The 23,730-nt window shown below is 53.1% G+C and overlaps 4 protein-coding genes across 12 annotated transcripts; 3 read left to right on the forward strand and 1 right to left on the reverse strand.

The window, feature by feature from the left end:
• Nucleotides 1-9,825: 9,825 nt before the first annotated feature.
• Nucleotides 9,826-12,002, forward strand: Metrn (meteorin, glial cell differentiation regulator). Of its 3 annotated transcripts, XM_003478080.5 has the most exons (4): nt 9,826-10,010; nt 10,192-10,592; nt 11,430-11,489; nt 11,573-12,002. In XM_003478080.5, the coding sequence occupies exons 1-4, from the start codon at nt 9,913-9,915 to the stop codon at nt 11,887-11,889; spliced, it is 876 nt and encodes a 291-aa protein (XP_003478128.1). In that variant the 5' UTR covers nt 9,826-9,912; the 3' UTR covers nt 11,890-12,002. The 3 variants fall into 3 exon arrangements, with proteins under 3 accessions (XP_003478128.1, XP_063082301.1, XP_023416627.1); XM_063226231.1 differs by lacking the exon at nt 11,430-11,489; XM_023560859.2 differs by lacking the exons at nt 11,430-11,489; nt 11,573-12,002 and adding an exon at nt 11,069-11,403.
• A 2,143-nt stretch (nt 12,003-14,145) lies between these two features.
• On the reverse strand, nt 14,146-20,174 carry Ccdc78 (coiled-coil domain containing 78). Its single transcript, XM_013141782.2, has 13 exons — nt 20,136-20,174; nt 19,683-19,817; nt 19,506-19,592; nt 19,125-19,292; nt 18,788-18,876; nt 18,586-18,664; nt 18,374-18,499; nt 18,034-18,209; nt 17,826-17,967; nt 17,572-17,615; nt 16,938-17,004; nt 16,767-16,867; nt 14,146-16,689 (listed from the first exon to the last, which is right to left on the reverse strand). Exons 1-13 carry the CDS (start codon nt 20,157-20,159, stop codon nt 16,602-16,604), a joined length of 1,326 nt encoding a protein of 441 aa, XP_012997236.1. The 5' UTR covers nt 20,160-20,174; the 3' UTR covers nt 14,146-16,601.
• On the forward strand, nt 14,953-16,456 carry Antkmt (adenine nucleotide translocase lysine methyltransferase). Of its 5 annotated transcripts, none has more exons than XM_003478081.5 (5): nt 14,953-15,141; nt 15,496-15,600; nt 15,684-15,824; nt 15,996-16,046; nt 16,177-16,456. In XM_003478081.5, exons 1-5 carry the CDS (start codon nt 14,980-14,982, stop codon nt 16,414-16,416), a joined length of 699 nt encoding a protein of 232 aa, XP_003478129.1. In that variant the 5' UTR covers nt 14,953-14,979; the 3' UTR covers nt 16,417-16,456. The 5 variants fall into 5 exon arrangements, with proteins under 5 accessions (XP_003478129.1, XP_012997240.1, XP_005007418.1 ...); XM_005007361.4 differs by having other exon boundaries at nt 14,980-15,165; XM_013141787.3 differs by lacking the exon at nt 14,953-15,141 and adding an exon at nt 15,227-15,365.
• Nucleotides 20,175-21,291: 1,117 nt separating the features above from the next.
• Haghl (hydroxyacylglutathione hydrolase like) lies at nt 21,292-23,700 on the forward strand. Of its 3 annotated transcripts, none has more exons than XM_023560924.2 (8): nt 21,292-21,425; nt 21,712-21,776; nt 21,854-21,971; nt 22,145-22,253; nt 22,330-22,433; nt 22,525-22,603; nt 22,875-23,006; nt 23,331-23,700. In XM_023560924.2, exons 1-7 carry the CDS (start codon nt 21,321-21,323, stop codon nt 22,997-22,999), a joined length of 705 nt encoding a protein of 234 aa, XP_023416692.1. In that variant the 5' UTR covers nt 21,292-21,320; the 3' UTR covers nt 23,000-23,006; nt 23,331-23,700. The 3 variants fall into 3 exon arrangements, with proteins under 3 accessions (XP_023416692.1, XP_023416691.1, XP_005007416.1); XM_023560923.2 differs by having other exon boundaries at nt 22,601-22,702; nt 22,820-23,006; XM_005007359.3 differs by having other exon boundaries at nt 22,601-22,702; nt 22,927-23,006.
• The last annotated feature ends 30 nt before the right edge of the window (nt 23,701-23,730 follow it).

Below are 23,730 nucleotides of genomic sequence, written 5' to 3' on the forward strand. Positions count from 1 at the left end.
GGCTTTGCGTGGCAGGGCACCCCCTTCGCCGCGGGCTCCCGCACAATAACAAACGCGCCCGGCGTCATGTCCAAGAGGGCAGGAGAGTGGAGACTGAGGCAAGCAGCCAGAGAGAAGCAGCCGGACTGAGCCCAGAGGGGGTGACCTGAAACCTGGCGTGCAGAGGACCCAGGGCCCCTGGAGTCAGCAGTTAGTCCCTGAGGTGCGGAGTCCAACAGGGATGAGGTCCGCCACACACACCCTAGTTCGGGGGATGTCACCTGCTGGGCCGAGGAAAGGGAGTGCCAGCTTGAAAAGACAAGACGCCCTGATCGGCCACCACCTGGACCGCACCGCCCCACCAGGTGGCACATGCTTAGGCCTTTGCTGTAGGCCAAGCCCTGCAGGCCCTTGATGAAGAAAGTCTCACACCTGCAGAACCATGCAAACAAATGACTAAACTGATCATTTCAGAGACGGTAATGAAAGTGCATGGTGTTGGGACAGTGGCCTCTGGGAAGTGGTGGTAACTCTGGAGGACATGATATGCCAGCTGAAACCCCAAGGATGAGAGGGAGGAGTGGCTAAGGAAGGGATGTGCAAAGGTCCTAAGGCCTTAAAGAATCTGACAAGTTCCTTCTGGAATGGACCAGAGGTCAGGTCCCTTCAATTCAAGAACGGATGGGCATGAGAATCCACTGGGGGACTCTTGTCAGGGCTATTGTCCATGCAACATCTCACAGTAGGCTCAGAGCCAGAAGATAGGGGCTAATGGTGCCTCAAGGTTAGGGGAGGGACAAAGTGTGGGGAGAGCAGAGCCAGGTTTTGGACTCAGTGTAGAGCTGCAGGGCTGAGAATTTCTTAACAAATGAAACCAGCTGGTGCTGGGAAGTACGGCCAGTGGGACTGGAGTGATACCTGGGGTCACTGGAGAAACCAGGATGACTGGACCCTGGTGGGGCTGTGGGAGTGCTGTCTTTGGTATGGGACTCTGGACAAGTACAGCCATTTGTGTGGCTGGGCTCGGACACTTGTGGCTTTGAATATGGATAACAAAGTTAAGTTGGTGTGGGACAGAGAGAATGAGACTCTTGAAGACACTGGGGTGACAAGTGAGTTGTCATTCAACCTGTCCACTTACCTTTGGGCAGCAGCTGTGAGCAGATATGCATGGTAAGTGGCAAAGAGTTTCCCCTCAGACTCTATGGGCCTCAGAGTAAGCTGTGCTGTGCTGAGACCTCCTACCCTGCATTGGGCATGGGGGAGCTCAGGACACACAAAAGCCTCTGGGTCACACAGCCTGGAAAGGGCACCAAAAAGACTCTGAACAACGATGGCATTTATTCTGAGGGATATTGGTGAATACTGTTTGAGGGGCCTGTTCTGCCTCCTCAGCACCTGCAAACCCACCTGGTTCCCTTCTGTCACCTCTCCATATCATACACCCTTGTCCCTCTCCATGGTTATCAGCAGCTATTCTTCCCTAGTCTTCCCTCCACCAACCTGTTCTTCTCAGAATTCAGGGGCCATTTTGCAACACAGACCTGGTCCTGCCCCATCCAGGGTTCTGTTCATTCTTTGCTGCGTTCTGCAAAGACACAAAGGTGTCTGTCACTGTCGGCCCTTCTATCTGGGTATTTGAGCTTCTGCCACACTGGCCAACTTCTGGGGCCAGGAGGTTGCCATGTCCCTCACCTGTAGCATCCTGTTGCCACCTGCATGTGGATGGTTCTGTTTGCCCCTTAGGATTTGGCAAATATCTTTTCCCTAGGAGTCTTTCTTTTTATGCCCTCCCAACACCAAGAATCTCCCTTTTTCAGCCTGCATCCCAGTAGGCTGGTGGCTGACAGTACCTAGAAGGCTCAGGTGGGGTTTTTCCTCTCATTGCTGTGCCTCTGGGTGCCCAGCATACCACAGGTGCTGGAAACACATGTATTGAGTAAGGGATGGGCAGATGCTTGACCATGAGAGGTTGCCACACTGGGACTGTAGACCACCGCTGTAGAGGTTGACCTCATTTTGAAAGATGCCTTTAGAGATCCCTCAGAGAGATTTGGCTGCTCAGTGACCTTTAGCAACCTCAGGGGAGAATAAGGTACTGCTTAGCTAAGCTTAGTGAGGATGATCCTTTCCTCCATCAGTCCTGGGAGAATCCCAACAGCCCCTAAAGTACCCCTCCACTGGACTACATCTCGTCTGGAAGAGGCCTTTGTGAAACTACTTTCCCTTCTGGACCACATCTTACCTGGCGCAACCTCTGAAAACCTTCTCACTTGTAGAACCTATCATCTGGACCACATCTCATTTAAGCGCCCCTCACTTGGCACAACCCTTCACCTGGAGACTCCTTCACCTGGAACACATCTCACCCGGAGTACCCTTTAATCTGGAGCACCCTTCACCATAAGACTCCTTCCCTTGGAGACCCCCTTACATGAAGCACAGGTCACCTGGAGATCCCCTTACCTGGAGTACCCTTTGCCTTGATATCTGAGCACAGAGGATTCCTGAGTCTAGGCTGATGTGTGTGTATGTGGGCATCCCAGCTCTAGAGTCAGAGGTTGAGGATCAGAAGCTGCTGGCTTATCTGATCCAAAGGTCTTGGAGGGCAGTGAGAAGGGACCACAGCCACATCAGGGGCTGAAGGTGAGCCCATGTGACCCCCTAAGATCCAGGATGAGGCCTCTGAACCTACCCCGAGTCTTTCACAGGATGGCCTCAGGCATATGCTTGGGAACTCTGGTGTGGGAAATGTCTCATGAAGTCACATTCTGTGCCAAATCCTCCGAGTATCTTCCCCACTGAACCTCTCCTGGGAAGCGGGTCTGCACTCTATAGGGTGGTGCATCCTTAAGGTCTCAGCATAACACTGGGGAGAGAAGCTTCTACTCTAGAGCAAAGTGATTCATCCTGGGGCCAGATGTATACTCTGCCTTCCATTACCCCTTCCCAGAAGCAGAAGCTGGAGACTCTTTAGCAGAGTTAAATGGGGCACCAGGCTGAGGATTTTTTTTTTTTTTTTTGTCTTTTTGAGACAGGGTCTCACTATGCAGTTCAGGCTGGCCTTTAGCTCACTTTGTAACCTAGGCTGGCTTCGAACTCACAACAATTCTCCTGCCTCAGCCTCCTGAGTGCTGGGATTACAGGTGTGAGCCACCACACCCGGCACTGAGGATGTTTTGATGCCCTGATCACTACATTGCCAGAAAACATGTCATAAAATGAAAACTTTGTAACTTTGTAATGCAGAGACTGAGGTAGCTGCAGGTGATGATGCTGGGCCTTTCTGTTGCCCTCAACTACTGATCTGACCTGGCCCGCCCCCTGTCAGGCTGAAGATGACTCAGGGCCCAGCTGTCACCGCAGCAACACATTTTGTCGCCTAGCGATGGCGGTATCCCAGCAACGGTCGTTTCCTAGCAATAGGATATTTTCCCGGTCCTGGCTGGAGCCAGCAGCTATTTTTAGCTTGGTTGCAAATCAATCAGCAGCTGCATTTTGGGCTCCTTAGGAGAAGCAAGGTGTGTGTGTGTGTGTGTGTGTGTGTGTGTGTGTAGGGGTGTTTCTTGGCAAAGGGAGAAAAACACCCAAGATAGGTATCTTGCTGCCTAGCCCCCTGAGATGCAGGAGTGAAGGTGGGAAAGGCCATATTCCATGGAGATGGGTAGGGCCAGAGATTGTGAAGCCTGCCTGGGAGATGTGGCAGTGATAACTTGTGGGGTCCCTGGAGCTCCTTCTCAAGGCTGCTGGCATTTTGTTGCAATCAAAAAAGTTTTGATACAGGACTCATAATTTATAGGATTATTTTATAATATTCACTCAAAGAGTCAAATGCAAAAGAGTGCAGGAGATCTGTCCACACACTAGAGAACCCAAAGAATCCAACTGAGGGTCTGGACCCCACAGTAGTACCCTCCATGAGTCTAGCTGAAGACCTAGAGCCTATGGCAACGTCTCATGCAAGGATCTGTACTGGGAAGGCCCAAAGGCCAATGGTGAAAGCTAGAAAGTCTGTGCCAGCAGGCTGAAGGATCTGCACTGGAGCCAAGAAGCAATGTTCAAGGTAAGGACTAGAGCTCCCCCAAAAGAACCACAGCCATCTTCAGTGACAGAACTCCTCAGATGATGAGAACAGCTGAGTTCATATCCGGAAAACCAATGTGACAAGCTTCTTCAGGAAAAGCAACAGCATGAGCTCTTCCCCTCAAGTTTTCCTTTTATGTTGTTGGCAACAATCCTGCAGGTCAGCTTTCTACACCCAGAACCGTGCTGATTCAGTTCAGCTGGCTGCGACAAGTTGACCATTAGTTAATCCACCACGCTTTTGAATTCTGAGGCTCTGTATTTCAAACCAGGCAGGTTGCCGTAGGCCAGTGCTCATGGTGAGTGTCACTAGAACATACTAGCATGTGTCCTGGTATGTCCTGACCCTCAATGGTAGGAACTATCTCCACTGTTCCCAGCCTCCAGCTCCACCAAGAAATAATCATGCTCACTCATTAGGCAGCACAGACCCAGCATATTCGTAGTTAAAGGGGACTGGGTATCATGGAGTCAGTTGGGGACACATGAAGGGCTGATCTCAGGTCATTGCATCTCTCCTTTGCTGGGTTGCTAGTGAAATGTGAGACCCAGGCTGGGGTGTCTTGAGTAAGTGGGAGACCTCACTTCTCTATGGGCTTTCTCACTGTATCCTCAGAGGCTCTGTCCATTGGTGCCTTGAAGCTAAACCCATCTCCTTTAGCCAGTGGACCTTGCAAGTTTGGCCTTGTTCACCCCCCTTCCACCCACTTTTTGCCATCCATGTTTGCTCAAAGTTTCTTTGCCCTAGGGTCTTTGTCCCCTCTCCTCCATCAAATCTGCTCTCTGTTGCTGTAGGGGTTCTGTCCAGACCAGCTCCCTGCTTTGTCAAGAGTGCTCCTTGTCTGAGCCAAGCATTCCCCTGTCTACCTTCAGGGAAGCCACCTGTCTTCCATTGTGTCCCTTCTGGGAGGTGGGCTGCCTGCCCTGGCCCTGCTCAGGGAGGGTCCATTCTTGTTATGGTTTGTGTCTAGATGTCCCCCTAAAGCCTCCTGCAATCAGGAGATAGCTGAATCTAGTTTCTGATTGTTTTATTGTCTAGTACTGGGGTTGGGAGTGTGAATGCTACACCTACCCTAGGGTGTGTAGCCTGTGTACAATATAAAGGAAGAAAAGAGGCTTGCTTTTGCTCTTGTTGCTTTTTGTTGCCTTCTGCACCATGAATGGTTGTCTCTGTGCCATGTGCCACCTTGCCTTGGAGTCATCAAGTTATGGACTGAAACCTCTATGAACTGTGAGCTAAATAAATGTTTATACTTTTAGTTTTGAGCATCAGGTATTTTGTCTCAGCAACTAGAGAAACATAACTAACACAAGCTCACTGTAGGAGCAGCATTGGAACCCTCAACCTGACTACACCTGTGTCATGGGACAGTGCCTTCAATGAGCAACCTGAGAGGGCCTATACCCTGACAGGGACAGAGGCTTCCACTGCTTGTACCAAAGCATCCCATCAGGCTGCACCTCTAACGCCCCTCTGCAGAAGCCAGCACAGATACTAGGATTCAGGTCTCAGGATGGGCTTCAGGCTGGCTGCCTCTTGTTGAATCAAAGGGCTTTAGAATGCTGTAATGTCTGTGTGACCAAATTCAGGCAGAGAAACAGTCTGGAGAAAGAAACCAACAATTCTGGTTTCTTCACTCTCCCAGAGGAGGGCCAGAAACCATGCACCATGCACACCGTCCTGAAGCACATCCTGAGGAGGTTACTGAGTCTTTTCTGGTTCTATCATTTTGACTTAGGTAAACATAGGGAGGGGCCACTTTTTTGGGGGTGGTCATGGCACCTGAGGGTCTGGAGCTGGGGACACTCAGGGAACCCTCCCAAACTGTAGGTAGCTGGGAGAGTTACCTGAAATTTGGAAGTCATTCATTCACGAATTGTTTTATTTATTCTCTAGGTATTAGTTTTGAGTACCTGTACCCAGGTGAATCAAGTTTTATACCCATGGCAAGACATGGCCTTCTGGAATCCCTGCCCATGGATAGTAAATATCAGATGGCTAGTGATGCCCACATGCTTCACCAGTTGGGGCAGGAGCTGTGGGAAGTGGCGTCTGTCCAGGTTTTCTCCCATAGTGACAGTATCATTGGTTGGCCCCTAAAAGACAAGGCTGGAGTGAGGGGCAGAGGGCAAGGCAAGTCTATCGATGAAGAAGCAGCTCAGGCCAGGTGTGTCTCTTGCCAGCCAGGCACATGACTCTTGCAGACTAGGTCAGCCCTGGTGAAGCCTCCTCTTGTACCCACGGCAGTGGCCTCTCCTCTGGACAAAGGCTAATAATGTAGGAGATTAGGAGCATGAGGCTGTCCAGTGGCTGCTCTGAGGCTGACTCATCACAGTGCCACCAGAGGGTGCCTGGAGCCCACCATTTGCTTCAAAGGCTTTAGTTAGGGTGGCCATTATCCTACTGACCACACGTAGCAGCTTCATAGCTTCTGGGCCAGCGTAGCTGTGGTAGCCAACTGGGACACCCACTTCCTCTGTGAGTTACCTGTGTGCCTGCCATGTTCCCACTGTAGCTCATCCTTTCCTCTCTTGCTTTTTCAGCACTGAAGATGGAGCTCAGGGCCTCATGCATGTCAGACAAGTGCTCTACACTAAGCTATACTCCACCTGTTTTGAGACGGGGTTTCACTAAATTGCCCAAACTAGCTTCGAACTTACCATCTCCCTGCATCAGGTGGAATTGCTGGTGTGCCCAACTATGCCCTGCTCTTTTTAGTTTATCTATTTATCTACCTATCTATCTTTAAGACAAGATCTCACTAGATAGCTAAAGCTAACCTTGAACTCAGTATTCAAGGCCAATCACTTTAAAAATTTTATTTTAAAGAAAAAAAATAAAATTTCAAGGTAAGATAATAGGAGAGTAACGATGGTTAATACAGTGCACATTGTTATCTTTAAATTAGTTATTCAGGGTACAAGATATATAATGTTGTCCTAGCAAAGGTCCAAACCTTTCTTTTCAATGAACTAAGAGATTAGTAGTATAGCTATTATAACTAATATATATGTATATAGATATGCTTTCCCCTTCCTTCTTTTCTCCTTTCCCCCATCCTAGTTCCTCTTTCCTTTTGAACAGTTTCTTCTGCCCATTTTACAATACCTATTGTACATTTGGGATCTTATTTATACTTTCAGCTTCTCATACTAGGGAGATAATATGATATTTACCCATGTGAGTTTGGTTTATTTCACTTATGAGTATGGTCTCAAGTTGCATCCATTTACCAATAAAAGTCTCAAGTTTATCCTCCTTTATGGCTGAGTAGTACTCTATTTTATAAAAAGACCACATTTTTTAAAAAAAAAACTATTCCTCTGTTAATGGGCATTTGGGTTGTTTCCATGATCTAGCTATTACAAATTGCGCTGCTATAAACATAGATGTACATATTTAACTGTGGTATGATTTTTTAACTATTCTGGGAAGATATACAGAGGGGGAATATCTGGGTCAAATGGAACCTCCAATCCTTTTTTGAGGAATCTCTACACTGATTTCCACAGTGGTTGCACCAGTTTACACTCCCACCAACAGTGGAGAAGGGTTCCTTTTCACCGCCAGCCCCTCCAGCATTTGTTACTGATTGATTTTCTTTCTTTCTTTCTTTCTTTTTTTTTTTTTTGTGTGTGTGGTGCCAGGAATCGAACTCACAGTCTCACACTTGCCAGGCAGGCACTTATGCTGATGAGCTAAATCCCAAGCCCCCTACTGATTGATTTTCAAGCCAGTCTTAACTGCATAGTGGGACCCTGTCTCAAAGGGTTTTTAAAATTATTACTACTGGATGCTGGAAGTTGAACTCAGAAGCTTGCACGTGCCGGCATGTGCTCTATCACTAAGCTATAGTCCCCCTCATTGTAATGAAAGACAGATATATTAGCTTTCCAATGCTGTGACACAATACCATCTTCTCTGCTGTGGTCTCATGCTGTGATGTTTCTGCCTTGAATACAGCAGACCACTGATTGAATCCCCTGAAACTGTGAGCAAAATTAAATCTCTCCTTTAAATTGTGGGTGTCAGGCATTGTGCACAGTTTGGTAGTGTCATGTACATTTCTCATCATTATAGACCAATCTCCAAGACTATTTCCAAACTGAAAACTATGCCAGTTTTTACTTAGTAAATATCTTTCAAGCTCATCCACATTATAGAAGGGGACACTTTCATACTTTTTGATCCTAAATAATAATAAACCACATGTTGCTTATGCACTTGCCTGCTGTGCTGGGTTAAGACTGTCAATTTAGCTAGGTGGTGCACACCTTTAATCTCAGCACTTGGGAGGGTAAGGTAGGAGGATCACTATGAGTTCGAGGCCAGACTGGGCTATTTAGTGAGACCCTGTCTCAAAAAACACATGAAACAAATGAAAACAAAACAAAACCAAAAAATCTGATTCGTTTGTGGGTTAGTAAAGCACACTTCTGGGTGTGTTTGGGTGGATCATGGAGATACGACCTTGGGTACCAGTATATATGGTCTCTGGTCCTTGCCTATCTGGCAGTGTTCCTAAGCTCTGCTTCCCAGCCACCATGAACTAAGCATATTCTTTCTCTGCCATATCCTTCTCTCATGGTGCTTCTGCTTTGGAGCCAGCTTACCATGGATGGAATCCCCAGAAGCTGTGAGCAAAATTAAACTGCCTTTTAAAATTGTGGGTGTTGAGTATTGTGTCCTAGCACAGGAAAATTAATGCTCTGCCCTTGGATACTTGAGTTATTTTGGTCGTTGTTATTTTCTATTCTGACTCCCTTCGGGCTCTCATTGGCCTAGGAGGGTTCTAGGGCCTGGGAAGGATAACCAGTGCTTTGAAGCTCTCATTTGGGTTTCCGAGGGATTCAGTGAACCCCTCCCACTGGGGCCTTTGATGTCTCTCCAGGGCAGCAGGAGGGCTGGGGGCAGTGGGCTGCCTTTTCATACCTATCTGCTGCAGAGTCCCTGGCTCCTGCAAACATCTAGGGTTTCCTAACTGGTTGAATCTTTCAGGACTGCTTGCTGGGAAGCCTACTAGCCCCCCAGCCTGATTCTGGGCATTTTTGAGTGTCCTTCATGACAGCTGACCAGGATCAATGGAGGTCTGCCTCTGTGGTACAGGGTGCCTTCTGCTTACCATTCTTGTATCAAAGGCCTGCCTGGCACTGATGACTCCCACATGCTAGCCCTATTCCAGTTTCACTATTCATTCAACAACCACAGCATATACAGCATAGGTCTGAGAAAAAAGATGTTGCCAAAATAGGGTCCGAACTGCCTAGGCTGCTTAGTTCAGAGCTTGCCACGGGCCTTCTGTCAGCTGGCCTTCCCAAACTCAAGGCTGGCCTAGTTTCAGGCCATCCAGCATCAAACCACTCCACCCTATGCTGGGCCACTACTTCTGTTTCTTGGGGTACCAGGTGGGCACCACGTAGGCTAAAAGCTCAGTTCCCATCCTCGGGAAGAGCCATTCCCCCTCCAGAGGTTCCAGTGGACTGTGGCTTTCCAGCCCCCACCCCGCCAAGGACTCTAGAACTATGGACAATGCCCCAACCAGGGAAAGGGAGGCACGAGCGAGGACGGTTGCCCTTCCTTCCCGCTCTCTAGAAGCCCCCGGCAGTGAACTGTCCTCTAGCTGTGAGTCCACCAGTCCTCGGTGATTGGCTGGAAGTTCGGGAGCCCGCGACTATTGGCCGAGTGCCAAAGCCCTGCCCCTACTCCCAAGCCCGGCCACTGGCTGCAGAAATTCAGTGCCAGCGAGCAGCTACCCCGTAGAGGGGACGCGCCGGCCTGGGCCGTGGTGCCCGCCCCAGGGCTTTAGCCCTAGAGCTCCCCTGGCAGTCCTCCGCGCGTGTCCCCGCGGCATGCCGCCCCCCGTGCTGTTCTGCGCTCTTTGCTGCGGACTCCTGGCTGCATCTGCGCGTGCCAGCTACTCCACAGACCCCTGCAGCTGGAGGGGCAGGTATGAGCCGCAGGGAACCGGCTGTGTCCCCTCGAAGGGGTGGGGGACAGCGTCGCCCTCCTTGGGTGAGCTCCCTGGGCGTCGGGGCAACACTGGACCACAGCCACCGCTAATGGAGAAGGCAATGAGGTGTGGGCAGCGAGCGCAGGCCCTTCGTCTCAGCGCCACCTCCTATCCCCAGTGGCCTGACCCAGGAACCGGGCAGCGTGGGGCAGCTGGCCCTGGCTTGTGCGGAGGGCTCCGTCGAGTGGCTGTACCCGGTGGGGGCGCTGCGCCTGGCCCTGGGCGGCCCAGACCCCAGTACAAGGCCTGGAGTCGCCTGCTTGCGTCCCTTGAGGCCTTTCACTGGCGCCCAGGTCTTCGCTGAGCGCGCAGGTGGCACCCTGGAGCTACTACTGGCTGAGGGCCCGGGCCTAGCTGGCGGGCGCTGCGTCCACTGGGGTCCCCGCGAGCGCCGGGCCCTCTTTCTACAGGCCACCCCGCAGCGTGACATCAGCCGCCGCGCGGCTGCCTTTCGCTTTGAGCTACGTGAGGATGGGCGTCCAGAACTGCTGCCCCAGGGCCCTGGCCTTGGCATGAACGGTGAGGGATCACTGAGGTGGGAACCAGTGGGAATCACAGAGCGGCCCCTACCTGGGCCTGGCCAGAATGGGCTCTATCATCCCAAGGCAGAGGGACCCAATGTCATGGGCAGGAGGGAGGGGGCTGGAGGGCCTGCCTTCCCTCCTTCCCTGTCAGGATTAATTTTAGGGAAAAGCAGGCTAGGTGAGTACAAGAGAGAGTGGTCCCCAGGGGGAACTTTGAGCCTCTGGTTCCTGAAGGGGTAGCGGAGGGGTGGAGAGAGTGAATCTCAGCAGACAGAGCTGTCCAGGGCTCCCTGGCCTGGCAGTGACCTCATGCCCTTCCCCCAGTCCAGCCAACAAAAGTCCACTGTGCTGTGAGTCACCATGGAGACACTGTCTTGCCTCCCTGCAGGGCACAGGCCTAGCTCTTTGCTTTTCTGAAGCCTGCAGCCTGACCTTGCAGGGGATAAGACTTTCGCTTTTTTGCTTCTTTAGGCCAGGGATCCAAAAGGCCAGAGCCCCCATATCCTGGGACTGCCCTAGCTGCACCGCTGCTCTTTGGACCTCAGGAGTTGGCTTTGGCAGCTCAACAGTTCCCCAATATTGGTGCATGTGAGATGGGGTGCAAGTGTGCAGGATGCTGGAACTCCAAGTGGGCAAATGCTGTGGCCCCTAGGCCTGTATCTGTATTCAAAACATGGAGGCTTTTGTGCCTGCCATACATTTCAAGTACAGGTGCCTTCAGTGTTGTGCGCACACCTGCTGCAAAGAGTCTGTGCACTCACCCCCACTACCCATCTCCTACTGTGAGTGGTGAGAGGGGACCATAGGACTCATGCTGTCCTCTGCATGCCAGGTGCCTGCAGGCCTTGCAGTGATGCTGAGCTTCTCCTGGCTGCATGCACCAGTGATTTTGGTGAGTGTCCTCATTATGGCAGGATCCTGGAGCTTCTCCTCCATCTCAGAATGCTCAACACTGGCCAACATGTCTCCCCATAGTGATCCATGGGACCATCCACCAGGTTGCTCATGATACAGAGCTGCAGGAATCTGTCATCACCGTGGTGGCCTCTCATGTCCTCCGTCAGAAGCTGCCACTATTCCTGGTGGGGAGTTCCGAGGGCCAGAGACAGGCCTCCATTCGAACACTGCTGCGCTGTGGTGTCCAACCTGGCCCAGGCACCTTCCTCTTTATGGGCTGGAGCCGCTTTGGTGAGGCCTGGCTAGGATGTGCTCCCCGCTTCCAGGAGTTCAGACGTGCTTATGCAGTTGCCCATGCTGCCCGTCTCAACCCCTGTGAGGTGGCATTGGACTGAGACTTCCTCTGGTACACGGTGCCAGGGAGGGCTTTGTGGGAGGGGAGGTGGGGAGACAGTGACTCCCAGGTACCCAATGCTTCTGAGATTATAATAATATTGATCATACCAGCCACTGTAGAACTGGTCTCCTGTGGCAAGTTTAGCCCTGGACTTGTCTCATGTCATTTAATCTTCCTTCTGCTTCCCCTGCCCACTTCTTCTTATTGGTGACTCTTGGCTTATTGACAGGCTCCTGCGGGACTCCATACCAGGATGCTTCTAGGGCTCAGAGCAGGAGTGGAAAAGTTGCCACTTCCTAATGCCTGAGGTTGTTGGGGATCCCTGGTTGGTGTACCAGGGGGCAGGTTGGCAGACATCACTCGTGGCTCTGGACTAGGGCTGTGAAAGAGAGGTTGGCAAGATGCCAATTCTCTCTGCAGTCGCTGTGAGCCACAGTCATCCTTGGCCTGGTCCTGCCCTTGGGGAAGAATGGGCCTTTCTGTCCAGAAGCCCCTGCAACGTGATGAGCATCCAGATGCAGCAAGGAGCCTGCAGGGTGTGGGGTCTCCACTGCAGGGTCCTGCTTGTTGTGTAGTTTCCGGCAGGCAGGATGCACAATAGGGTTTCTAAGAACCGTTTCCTGCCACTGGCCCCATTGTTGCTGTCCCTGTCTTTCTCCTCAGTCTCTCCACCACATTAAGGCATAGCAAGTTTCCAGAGAAAGCTCAGAGCCCTGAGGCTTACAGCATCTGGACAGATACCTCTCACTTCACTCCCTCAGTTCCTGGGAGAGATCTCAGAGAAAACCTAGGCTGAACCCCAGAAGTGACTTTCTATTCTTGCCTGTCCTCACTAGGGAAGGGGTCAGGGGTGGAGTAAAGGCCAGAGGTCCTGCTGAGGCTGAATGGATCCCTCATATTTCAGGCAAAGATCAGATTGGGCAAGGATCAACACTGTGCATGGCCCACAAATCCTTGTTCCAGACTGAGCTGACAAAGGCGCCCTGTGTGTGGACATTCTGTGGGTCATTCCAGAGTTCATGCAGGAATCCCCATGGGACAGCCATCTTCTCTCCTTTTTTTATTAGTACTGTTCACAGTACATTATGATCATATTGCTTGTGGGGAATTGGTACAACCATATAACTCAATTCTTTCATTCCCATCCCCTCCTTTCATTTTGTGTGTGTGTGTGTGTCTTTTTTGAGATGGCGTCTTGCTATGTAGTTCAGGCTGGCCTTGAGCTCACTTTGTAGCCCAGGCTGGTCTCGAACTTGCAACGATCCTCCCCCCTCAGCCTCCTGAGTGCTGGGATTACAGGCGTGAGCCACCATGCCCGGCTACTCCTCCTTTTATCTTTTGATCCCCAAGCATAGGCTGTTTTAAACTATACATATGGATGCTTGCCCATTGGGATGGGCCCTGGGCTTAATCTGCAGTACTACACACATCAAAATAAAGAAAGAAAGAAAGAAAGAAAGAAAGAAAGAAAGAAAGAAAGAAAGAAAGAGTGGGTGAACGTGAAGACTGGGGACTACAAAAGTGGCCTTGGAGCTGGGTGTGATGGTACATGGCTATAACTGGACTATTCCAGAGGCTGAAGCAAGAGGGTCTCTAGGGATCTGAGGCCAGCTTGGGCTACATACATAGTTTAGGGCCAGCCTCAACTACATATGATTCTGTATCAACAAATTAAAAAAAAAAAGTGGCCTGGGGACCCTGTGTAGGCCAACACTTCCAGGTGCATGCATACTTTCACAGGTAGATCCCCTTGGCTGAAGAGTGCCCAAAAGGCCAAGGAGCAGACTTTGGTGTGAATGTGAGGAAGTGGTTAAGTGCATTGGCAAGGGCCTTTCAGGTGCCAGGCACTGCTCTGGAAGTAGGAACAATACAAGGAGCAGCAGAGCCAAGAATGGGTACCTAAGCCCTCTCACTCTAGAGCTCAGTGAGCATCTTTCCTTTCCTGTGTGGCCCAGTTACAACCCCTGAGGAGGTTTTCCTGCCATTTCCTGCTGTCCAGTCAACATGGGTCCTTCAGCTGGCTTAGACTGTGGTCAATGTGTGAGCAAGTGTATGACGGACTGGTCTTGGGCATACCTACCTTGTCTGAAAGTAGTCTCATTTTGCTGAGATTCCTGATTAGATCCATGTCTTGAGGAGCCAGGACAGGGTGTATGGTTCCACAAGCCTCTGACACTGATGGGCATTTGGCCTTAACATGGGGTGAGGAAGTTGACTCAAGTTCCCTGACCCAAAGCTGTTACTCCTCTTGCCTCTACCCCTCAATTTTTTTTTTTTTTTTTTTTTTTTTTTCTGGAGGAGGGCGATCTGCCTCTCTTCTGAAGATGCCTTTCAACTCATGCTGGGCCAGCTGCCAGAACCCAGCCTCTCACATCCGGCTCCCCTCCCACCACTTTCATTATAGAGCCAACATCTGTCTTTTTGCCCACTAAATCTTTGTCAAGCCCCTGCTCTTTACCCCTCTCCTTCAGACCTCTCTTCCCCACGCGCAATCCAGTTTCCCGCCTGTCCTAGCAATGGGAGGAAACCCAAAGCCCGTTTTCCCTGGTGGCACTCTGGGTCTGGCTGGCTTCTACGGTGACCTGGACTCCCTGAGACAGTCACATGGGGTTTTGGCTATGGCCCAGGGCCTGCAGGGGTGGGCACTTTCCCGCCCCCGGGGAGCCAGTCCCTGCCTGCTCTTGTGCACCATCTCCGCGGTAGAATGTGTTCCATGAAGTTGGGGACTCATCCCCCTCCCGGGATTTCTGCAACACAAGTTGCGAAGTGCCACCTGCTGCAAGCTCTGAGCAGAGCAGATCGTGACCCTAAGGCGTTGCTGCCCGGAACTCAAGGGAGGGGCCTGGACGGAGCCGGACGGAGCCAGACGCACAACGGACCAGGCGCGCGTGCCCCGTAGAACTTCCGGCGTCTAGCCACCGCCTCTGCCCCGTCTGCGGTTGCCGTCACGGCCCCCTACCTCCAGTGGGCACGGGGCGGAGAGGATAGGAAGAGCGACCCCTCCAGTTCTGGGCAGGGGCGAGGGTCTCGGGCTACAGGCAAGAAGGTACCTTGGGCAGGACGACCCTGAGCCACATTTGCCGCAGCCATGGAGCACGACGACCCAGCTGAAGCATTGACTGAACTGCGCGAACGACGCCTGGGCGCGCTAGAGCTGTTGCAGGTGGCAGCTGGATCCGGATTAGCGGCTTATGCTGTGTGGGCTCTACTGCTTCAACCTGGCTTCCGTCGGGTGCCGCTGCGGCTGCAGGTGCTGGACGGGCTGGCCGAACCAGTAATAGTTCAAGGCCTGGGTCTGTGGGTGTGACCGGGACTGGGTGGGGCCAGGAAGAGGCGTGGCATAAGCGGTGTAAAAAGAGCTGTAGGTGAAGCTAAGTGGGATCTGGACTGTGGACTGGACGCACGGAGGTGCAAAATCTCCCAGATGCATGAAAGATGGAGCTCAGATGTGAGCTTGTAGTTGGTTGTTGCCTGGTAGGTGTGGTAGGCAGAAAACTAGTAGCCTAGCAGGCAAGCCCTACATTCCCCAGTAATTCGAGGAAGATCTGCGAGGGACTCAAGTGGCGTACAGGTTCCTACCTCAGCCCGCCCACTTCCTTTCCAGGTGCCCTACGTAGGTGCGAGCGCCCGGCAAGTTGAGCATGTGATGTCGCTGCTGCGAGGCCGCCCCGGAAAAATGGTGGATCTGGGCTCTGGTGATGGCAGAATTGTAAGGCTAACGTGTGCGAGTGTGTCCGTATCTGTGTCTCTGGCCCCACTCCGACCTCCCGGTCCCCATTTCGGTGCCTGTAGGTGCTGGCGGCCCACAGGTGCGGGCTCCGTCCAGCTGTGGGGTATGAGCTGAACCCATGGCTCTTGGGACTGGCGCGGCTGCGCGCCTGGAAGGCTGGCTGCGCGCACAGTGTCTGCTACCTACGGGAGGATCTTTGGAAGGTAATGTAAGGTCCTCAGACCCCACACCTGGACTCCATCCCCACGCTTTTAGCTTGGCTTTTGTCAGGTGCTTCTGCCAGCAGGGTGAATTGGGGGCCAGGATTCTGAAACTGCTTGGACCTCCTGCCCGCTAGCCCTCTTCCTCTGCAAGGTGGCTGCCTCCTCCCACAGGTTAGCCTGAGAGACTGCTACAACGTATCTGTATTCCTGGCCCCCAGTGTGGTAGGTCTGGGGTCAACTGCCCTACTGGGAGGCTGGGCCATACCCTGGCTATTTGTGGGAGTTTAGGGGACTGAGGATGGATGCTGGGTCTGCTGCCCCATGCGCATTTTCCTACTACTTTCTCCAACAGCTTCCACTCCTAGAGAATAAGCTGCAGGCAGAACTGCCCAGAGGGGCCCGTGTCGTGTCTGGGCGTTTCCCTCTCCCCACTTGGCAGCCTGTGACTGTGGTGGGTGAAGGCCTGGACCGAGTTTGGGCTTATGACATCCATGGTGATGGGCCACCTCTGACATCTTGGGAATTAACTTTCAAAGCCACCCCAGGACCCATTTCTACCTCAGTCCTCAAGGGCCCCCGTTTCCCAGGTTAGCTGACTGGACACAATAAAAACTTCATGGGTCTTGTGTTAACTTCTTTCATAGAGAGTACAGGGGAGGGGTGACTCCATTGGGTAAGACTGGGGTTTGGGGAGGTGTTCATGCTGGCTGTGCCGAGGTCTGCTCTGTGCTTTTCAGGAGACTGCCTAGTGGTTTCGTGGCTGTGAGTCCTTGAATGCTAGGGCTTGGCTGCAGGTGTGGCTCCCACTTTGCAGGGGACCTCTGCACCCACTAGCTTCCTCAGTCTCAGGATTTCCTGCTTGTACCTGCTCAGAGGGGCCGACTGAGGGGCTTATTTTCTTCCTTCCCACCAAGACCAAGGCCATTGGGTGACCCAGCCAACCTGCCCAGATGCTGGTCCACATACTCCTGGAGCTCAGAAAGTTGTTCCTCAGCCACAGTGGCCCTGACCAACAGCTGTGCCCGCTCATGTTCCAGCTCTGCCTGGTAGGGGGCATGAGCCATGAGCCAGGGCAGAATGTGAGGAGGGTGCCCACCAGGCCTTGCTCATTACCTGAGTGCCTTGGGAGAAGTCTCGGAGCTTCTGGCAGATCTGGACCCAGGATGCATTATCTAGACCTCTGTGAAGGGGGGGGGGGCAGTATCAAGGGCTGGTGTAGTAATTGCTGGGGTGAGTTTGGAACAGCCTTACCCAAGCCTTGGGAGATCTGTGCATGGAGGTCCTGCTGGCTGGCTCCAACAACCTTAGCCTACAGAGATGCTACCCACAAACACACACAGGTGTTTATGTCCCTAAACCCTGGAAGGTCCTCCCTCAAGACCTCTGCCCACTGTCCACATTGGACACCCAGAGGCAAGAACTAGCTGTATCACCAGGCATCCAGCTTTCATCCCGTCTTTATCTCTGGATTCCTCCAGGTCTTAAAGTGGCCCTTCCTTAGTGAGCTCTCCTGACATCCTCATTCAGAGATGACCCCTTTCCCAGCAAGGCCCTTCTTTACTGACTAGACTCAGCACAGCACAGCAGCCATGCCACTTATCTGTGATTATCTGTGATTATACCCAAACCCAGAGATTCCAGGCCAGTGATAGCCTGCTTGGAGCCCCATGTGGAGCAAGGGTTGCTGGAATGAATAGTGAAGAGCTTGGTGTTCTGTTTTTCCCCTTCCCCAAATGAGGGTACTTACTGTGGTTGTGTTGCACCCCCCTGAGAGACTTCACCGGGTCCCTTCTGTGGGTACAAAAGTAGTGTCCCAAACTTACTGTGCTATAAAGGTTCAAGGTAGGAATCCCTCAGTTGGCTGAGCAGGGCAGGCTGCTCAGAGGCTCTGGGGCTGGGGCTTTGCAGAGCCTGAGACAGGCCTCACATAAGCATTGGGGCTGTATGCTGCAAGGCGGTGTGGAGTACCTGGAGCTTCTGGAAGTGGATCTCCAACCTCACCTCAACCTCCTGCAGGTGACTGAGCTCAGTGACCAGGTGCATGGGCAGCGGCTTCAGATCAGTGGTTGCAACAAAAGTAGACTTGAGGGTTCCAGGTGCCATGCTGGGGTCTGCCAGTGCCTGGGGCTGTTTCTGCTGCATACTAAACCACACTCCAGGTCACATAGGGCCATTCCACCCTAGATACCCAGGTCAGGGTGGGGCTCACCTGCAAGTGATCAATAGTTTCTCATGTCTACAGCTCAGATCTGCCAAACGTCTGCGGTAGACCCGAGCAGCCTGTGCCAGCTGTTGCTCACGGCTGCGGTGTGCTCCCCGGATGTTCTCCAGAGTGGCCTCTAGGAACGTCTGAAGGGCTTCTTGGCTTGTACCATTGGTGTATTTCTGGAGGAGGGGAGGTGTGCTGGAGCTGGGCAGGGCAGGACTTGGTTGGGCCTAACCCCAGACCTTTGGAGTCCCATATAGCTGTCTAGGAGGCCTAGGCTCCTCAGGATTCAAAGGCTTCTGCTCACTCATCCCAGGGTCAGGGCCTATAGCTAGGTGCTCACCACCACTTCTTGGGCACAATGCTGCAGCCGGATGGCATACTCTTCATTTAACTTCTTCAGCTGCAACTGCAGCTGGGCATTCTCAGCCTTGGTTTGGCAGAGCTGGTCCTGGCAGGTGGATAGCACCTAGGGTGGAGGTGGGACTTTTGCTGAACTTGTAGAGCCCCCACCTGTGGGGATCTCAAGGCTTGTAGGATGGGATAGGGCCTTACCACAGCTTGTGCAGCCAGTTGCTGTCTGGCTGCCCTGGCATCCTTTTGGGCTTCTTGAAGCTGTTGGCCCAGGGCTGCCCTGCTGATACAGTGTAAGGTCAGCCAGATCAGGGGAAGGAGAGCCTCCCTCAGTCCCTTGGGAATGCTGCTTTGGGTAGTGCGCTCGTGGGTCCGCCCAGTCCCAGGTGAAGAAACCACTCACATCTGTGTCTCTATTGCCTGCTGCTGGGCTTTGTGATGCTCCAGCACCTGCTTCACTTCTCCCTGCAGCTGCTCCCAGCCTCCTAGCAGCTGTGAGGTAAGGAAGGACTGCATGCATGAGTCCCCAGCTCCAGGATCCCTGTACTGATCCCCACTGTCATCCCAGGTTGGGAGAATCCCAGACAGGTCACCAAGGAAAGTTGCTTGCTCATGTTGCTTTTGGCTTCACTGTGCAGGCTCAGGAGTCAGCAAGCCCTTGAACTGGATGTTCCATCTCACTGGGCCCTGTGGAGGCTCCCACCCACTCAGCCAGCCCAACTGTGTGTGTTCATGGTGACCTGAAGTCTGCGGTGATCCATGCATTCAGGTGCCTTGGCTTCCTGATTGCACTCTTGTGCCAGTGCCTGGGGGTGAGCTGGGTTGGACTCTGTTGGGGCTGTGCACCCTGGCCGGGCACGATCTCCATGTAGCTCCAGCTCTAGCAGCCGGCTCTCCAGGCGAAGGACCTGTGGGGAACCCTGGTGAGTAGATGCACCTGTCTGTGGGTTAGGGTTAGGTGAACAGGTGCACCTGGAATAGATAAATATTAGCTGGGCACACCTAGGGAAGAGTACACATACTTGCTTGCATGTGTATGGTTTCTGCACCCTTATGTACCTGGAACCCAGGCACTTGTCTTAGTGTACATTCTGTACACTCAGGCTGACACCTGTGCTTACCTCCTTCTTCAGCTCAAAAACTTCAGCTTCATGCTGCTCCTTCAGGCGATGGGTTGTGATCTGAAGGTTGACCAGTTCCTTAGAGATCTGTATGTGACCAGAGATCTGTATGAGACTGCTACTTGTGAGACCCCGTGGTGATGAATCTGGCCATTACCCTGGGGGCCCCAAACTCACCAGAAGCCGCTGCTCCTCACTCAGCTCCAGATCTGCTTGACGCTCTGACTCTAGATTGGTGGCCCAGGCTGGAACACCCTCAGGGAGCAGGGAGCAGGGGTCTGCTGGCAGCCAGTCCTTGACTCGTAGTACAAGCTGGGGAGGCACCATCACTCTGTGCTCAGGTGGGTGCTATGTCTGAGCTCACAGAGTCACCAGTCCTGTCAAGTTGGGGCAGCCCTTTCCTGGATCAGAATCAGACTGAGGAGTCAGGGACCTGTACCCTTCCTGGCCTCTGAGAAAGGCAGGACCCCTGACCCTATGGTGGCAGCAGAGTCGGGATGGGGGTGTCTCACATTCTCTGTGGCATGAGGGAGGGTCCCTGGCCTGGGAGTTTGGGCTGCTGGACCCTCCATAAAGAACAGGAACTCAGGCCTCTTGCAAACTGAGTGCATTGACCCTGCTCTACCTTACCCTGCCCGATGGTTGTTGTTGCATGCTGTGCACGGTTACCAAGGCCTCTATTGGTTTTAGCGACTTTAGGGCCAGCCCCCAAGGGCTAGGCAATTCAGTAGTAGTGGAGGAAACTCAACTCTTTCCATATATGGTGCCCCTCCTTCCTGGATACCTTTCCTCATTTGGGAAACACAAATAGAACCAGGGTGCTGAGCTAAAGCTGCTGCTGTTGGTGCTGTGGTCCTATGCCAGATGACTTGTCCTATTATGTGGATTCACACACTCACTAGACACCTTGTGTGTAACCCACTTGTGCTGGCCTAATCTGGGTTAGGCAGGTGAACAAGCTGGTCAGCCCTCCCAAACCCCATATGAGCAACGCAAGAATATGTCTCAGTCAGAGACCAGGGCCCAGAAAATCCTGGCATAGCTCCAGTGCCCCGAGGGCTTCCTGGAGGAAGTGCCCAGAGTCTGGCGAGTCTGGCGTGGGTCAAAGTGCGTGCATTGCACCTCACAGGGCACGCGCACTCCCTGTGGCGCACTCTCACTCTCTTGGCCGAGTCTAGTTCCGTTAAGCGCAGACTCAGGCCGGGCGGGGGCAGTAGACAGCCAAGCGCTGTGCTCCGTTCAAGCTCCGTGGCCAGTGGCCGGAGGCGCCGCTTCTACCAGTCTGTCGTGTGCCTTCCAGGTCGTCCTTGCAGGTGCGAGTAAGGGGGCAGCCGAGAACTGGCTGTCGGGTCTGCGGGTCCCGCTGGGGCTGCAGGGCGGGGCCTTAGGAAGAGGCGTGGCTTGATGGCGCTGAGGGTGTGGCCTGGGGGGCAACCACGCTGAGTGGCCCGCAGGCGTGGCTCACTGGGAGGTAGCGCGGTCTCGATGGGAAGGGCCTGTAAAAGAGGTGTGATCTGCCCGACGGCAGGCGGGCCCTGGAAAAAAATGTCTCTGGGAAAAAAAAAAAAAGAAAAAAAATGTCTCTGGGCAGTCTGGGGACGTGGCTTGCTGGCGAAGGCTGGGCTATGGGGAGGGGCGGGGCCTTGAGGTGGGCAGGGCTGAATTCGGCTCGAAGGCTTGTTTGTACCAGAAATAAATTTCCTGCGGCTCAGTAGTTCCTCCTGGGAGGTAACAGGGCTCAGCTTTCACCTTGTGTGTGTGTGTGTCCTGCCTCACACAGCTCAGTGGGGGCACAGGCAGGAGGGTTCTGCGATTATGAAGGTCAAGGTCATCCCTGTGCTTGAGGACAACTACATGTACCTAGTCATTGAGGAGCACACGCGGGAGGCTGTGGCGGTGGATGTCGCTGTGGCCAAGAGGGTGAGCGCTCTCTGCTACCACTGCCCACCCTCTCTGATGGGTTCCCAGCCACCCTAGCTGGAGCAGACCACGCCTCCAGTCTCTGATCATTCAGCATTTATTTTCTGGGGGCTCTCCTGAAGTTATGGGTGTCTTTGGTGTGCCCATAGATGTGGTGCAGCCAGTAATTGTCAGATGCTTTTCTCACCCCACGATGCCTTGGGTTAGGATTAGGGTCCTGGTGCTTGGGTATGGGAGGAGGCAACTGATCCAAACGTCTGTATTACCAAAGCTCCATCTCTTCTAGTTGCTGGAGATTGTGGGCCGGGAAGGAGTGTCGCTGACTGCGGTGCTGACTACCCACCACCACTGGTGAGCTTGGGCAGACAGAGTGGAAGGATTCCTCTTCTACACTGCACAGTCCTGACCTGGTGCCTGCTGGCCCTCAGGGATCATGCGCATGGAAATGAGGAATTGACACAGCTGCAGCCAGGCTTGGTGGTGATGGGCGCAGATGAGCGCATCTCTGCACTGACTCGAAAGCTGGTACACGGTGAAGAGCTTCAGGTGAGCCATGCTCAGGAGGAATGGGAGCCACCAGCCCCTGGGTAGTTCCTCTAGGAGGTAACAGGTCTCTGCTTCCTCTGTGTGCATGCATGTGTGCATGTGTGCATGTGTGTATGGAACTGCTGGGGCTCTGCCACCCAGCCCCTTCATGGTCTGCTTCCCCTCTGCTGAAGTTTGGGGCCATACATGTTCGATGTCTGCTAACACCTGGCCACACCTCTGGTCACATGAGCTATTTCCTTTGGGAGGATGAGTGTCTGGATCCACCTGCCCTCTTCTCAGGTATTACAACTCTTGGCTTGCCCATCCCCTGCTCTGATCCAACTCCCAGTTTTTCTGACCCACTCTCCTCCTTCAGGGGATGCACTGTCCGTGGCTGGCTGCAGCTGGCATCTGGAGGGCAGCACCCAGCAAATGTACCAGAGCCTTGCGGAGACATTGGGCACCTTGCCCCCGCTGACGGTGAGCAAGTGTTGGTGCTAAGGGTTCAGACCCTGCCTAGTGCTGTGCTTCCTCTGGAATGATCCAAACGTTCTACACTGCCTTACCCTAGACCAGGGATCTGAGCACCTTCCCTGGCCTCTACTTGGAACAGCACTGGACACCCACTGACCTCTCTCCTCCTCCAGAAGGTATTCTGTGGCCACGAGCACACACTAAGCAACCTTGAGTTTGCATATAAAGTGGAACCTTGCAGCGATCACGTGAAAGCCAAGCTGTCCTGGGCCCGGGTAGGCCACTTTTTGGAGGGCTGTAGGGTGGGACAAGAGGTAGTATGTCCTCCTGGTGTTTAGGTGCAGGGACCTAAAACAGCCCCAGCGTCAGCATGACTGGTTTTATGAGCACAGCTGACCTGGGATGTGCTGTTCTGCTATGGATCCTCCTGTGACCTGATCCAAGCAGCCTGGTCTGCCAGAAAAAGTCCAGTTGTGATGAAAGCCTGTGGTCATTGCAGAAAAGGGATGAGGATGACATTCCCACTGTACCCTCAACCCTGGGAGAGGAGTTCCTGTACAATCCCTTCCTGAGAGTAGGGTGAGTATGGTTCTTTTCTGAGCCTTCTGGTGATGATAGTGGTGGGCAGCTGAGCTAGGATCATTGGGGCAGCCTTGGGACACTGTTGGGCTTTCGGTCTCTCTGTGGAGTAGGCTTGTAAGGGCCATCAGGGGGCCTTGGACCTCCTGGTGGACAGTTATTTGAATAGTTAAGATAGAGTCTGGAGACTATTAGGCTGACTGTGCCTGGCACGGGGGAAAGCTGTTAAGTGGTTTCCCATCATCTGCTGCCCTACCCATCACCCATCCCAATGGGTGATGGGCTACACCAGTGGGCTCTCATAGTGTTCCCTTTCTCCTCCAGAGAGGAGCCAGTGCAAGAGTTCACAGGTCGCACAGCTCCTGCTGAAGTGCTAGAGGTGCTCTGTGAGGAGCGAGCAGCCTTCCAGCAAGCTGCTGAGCCACTACAACTTCAGGCACCAGCTCTCTTTGCACTGCAGTGGGGGCTCCTGGGCAAACCAGAGCAGAAATGATCCACAAAGGGAGCCTGCTTGCCGCATGTCCCTCTGGATGACTGGGCTCCCTGGAACCCTCCTGAGACCTTGCCCAGCTGGCCACCCAGTCTTAGAGGAAAAGCAAGTGGTGTACTCTGTCTTATGGGAGTACAGGCAAGACCTCTGTAGGGCTATGTATGCCAGAAGTCTGAACCCCAAATAAAGCTCTGGAAGACTTTTCTCAGTGCTGCAGATACTCTGAAAAGCCAG

Source organism: Cavia porcellus, unplaced genomic scaffold (genome assembly GCF_034190915.1).
Source record: "Cavia porcellus strain 051 isolate PalLab524CR breed Dunkin Hartley unplaced genomic scaffold, mCavPor4.1 scaffold_16, whole genome shotgun sequence".
NCBI classification, from domain to species: Eukaryota; Metazoa; Chordata; class Mammalia; order Rodentia; family Caviidae; genus Cavia; species Cavia porcellus.

What these genes read in the sequence shown, in the direction of transcription:
- Metrn (XM_003478080.5), top strand. Translation starts at nt 9,913, where the DNA reads ATGCCGCCCCCCGTGCTGTTCTGCGCTCTTTGCTGCGGACTCCTGGCT. An exon ending in CCCTGGCCTTGGCATGAACG is followed by an intron (nt 10,593 to 11,429) that starts GTGAGGGATCAC and finishes TCTGCATGCCAG; the next exon opens with GTGCCTGCAGGCCTTGCAGT. An exon ending in TGCATGCACCAGTGATTTTG is followed by an intron (nt 11,490 to 11,572) that starts GTGAGTGTCCTC and finishes GTCTCCCCATAG; the next exon opens with TGATCCATGGGACCATCCAC.
- Antkmt (XM_005007361.4), top strand. Translation starts at nt 14,980, where the DNA reads ATGGAGCACGACGACCCAGCTGAAGCATTGACTGAACTGCGCGAACGA. An exon ending in TACGGGAGGATCTTTGGAAG is followed by an intron (nt 15,825 to 15,995) that starts GTAATGTAAGGT and finishes CTCCTCCCACAG; the next exon opens with GTTAGCCTGAGAGACTGCTA. An exon ending in TATTCCTGGCCCCCAGTGTG is followed by an intron (nt 16,047 to 16,176) that starts GTAGGTCTGGGG and finishes TTTCTCCAACAG; the next exon opens with CTTCCACTCCTAGAGAATAA.
- Ccdc78 (XM_013141782.2), bottom strand. Translation starts at nt 20,159, where the DNA reads ATGCAACAACAACCATCGGGCAGG. An exon ending in GGGGGTGCAACACAACCACA is followed by an intron (nt 17,005 to 17,571) that starts GTAAGTACCCTC and finishes CCCCCTTCACAG; the next exon opens with AGGTCTAGATAATGCATCCT. An exon ending in ACTTCTCCCAAGGCACTCAG is followed by an intron (nt 16,868 to 16,937) that starts GTAATGAGCAAG and finishes GCCCCCTACCAG; the next exon opens with GCAGAGCTGGAACATGAGCG.
- Haghl (XM_005007359.3), top strand. Translation starts at nt 21,321, where the DNA reads ATGAAGGTCAAGGTCATCCCTGTGCTTGAGGACAACTACATGTACCTA. An exon ending in CTGACTACCCACCACCACTG is followed by an intron (nt 21,777 to 21,853) that starts GTGAGCTTGGGC and finishes GCTGGCCCTCAG; the next exon opens with GGATCATGCGCATGGAAATG. An exon ending in TCCACCTGCCCTCTTCTCAG is followed by an intron (nt 22,254 to 22,329) that starts GTATTACAACTC and finishes CTCCTCCTTCAG; the next exon opens with GGGATGCACTGTCCGTGGCT.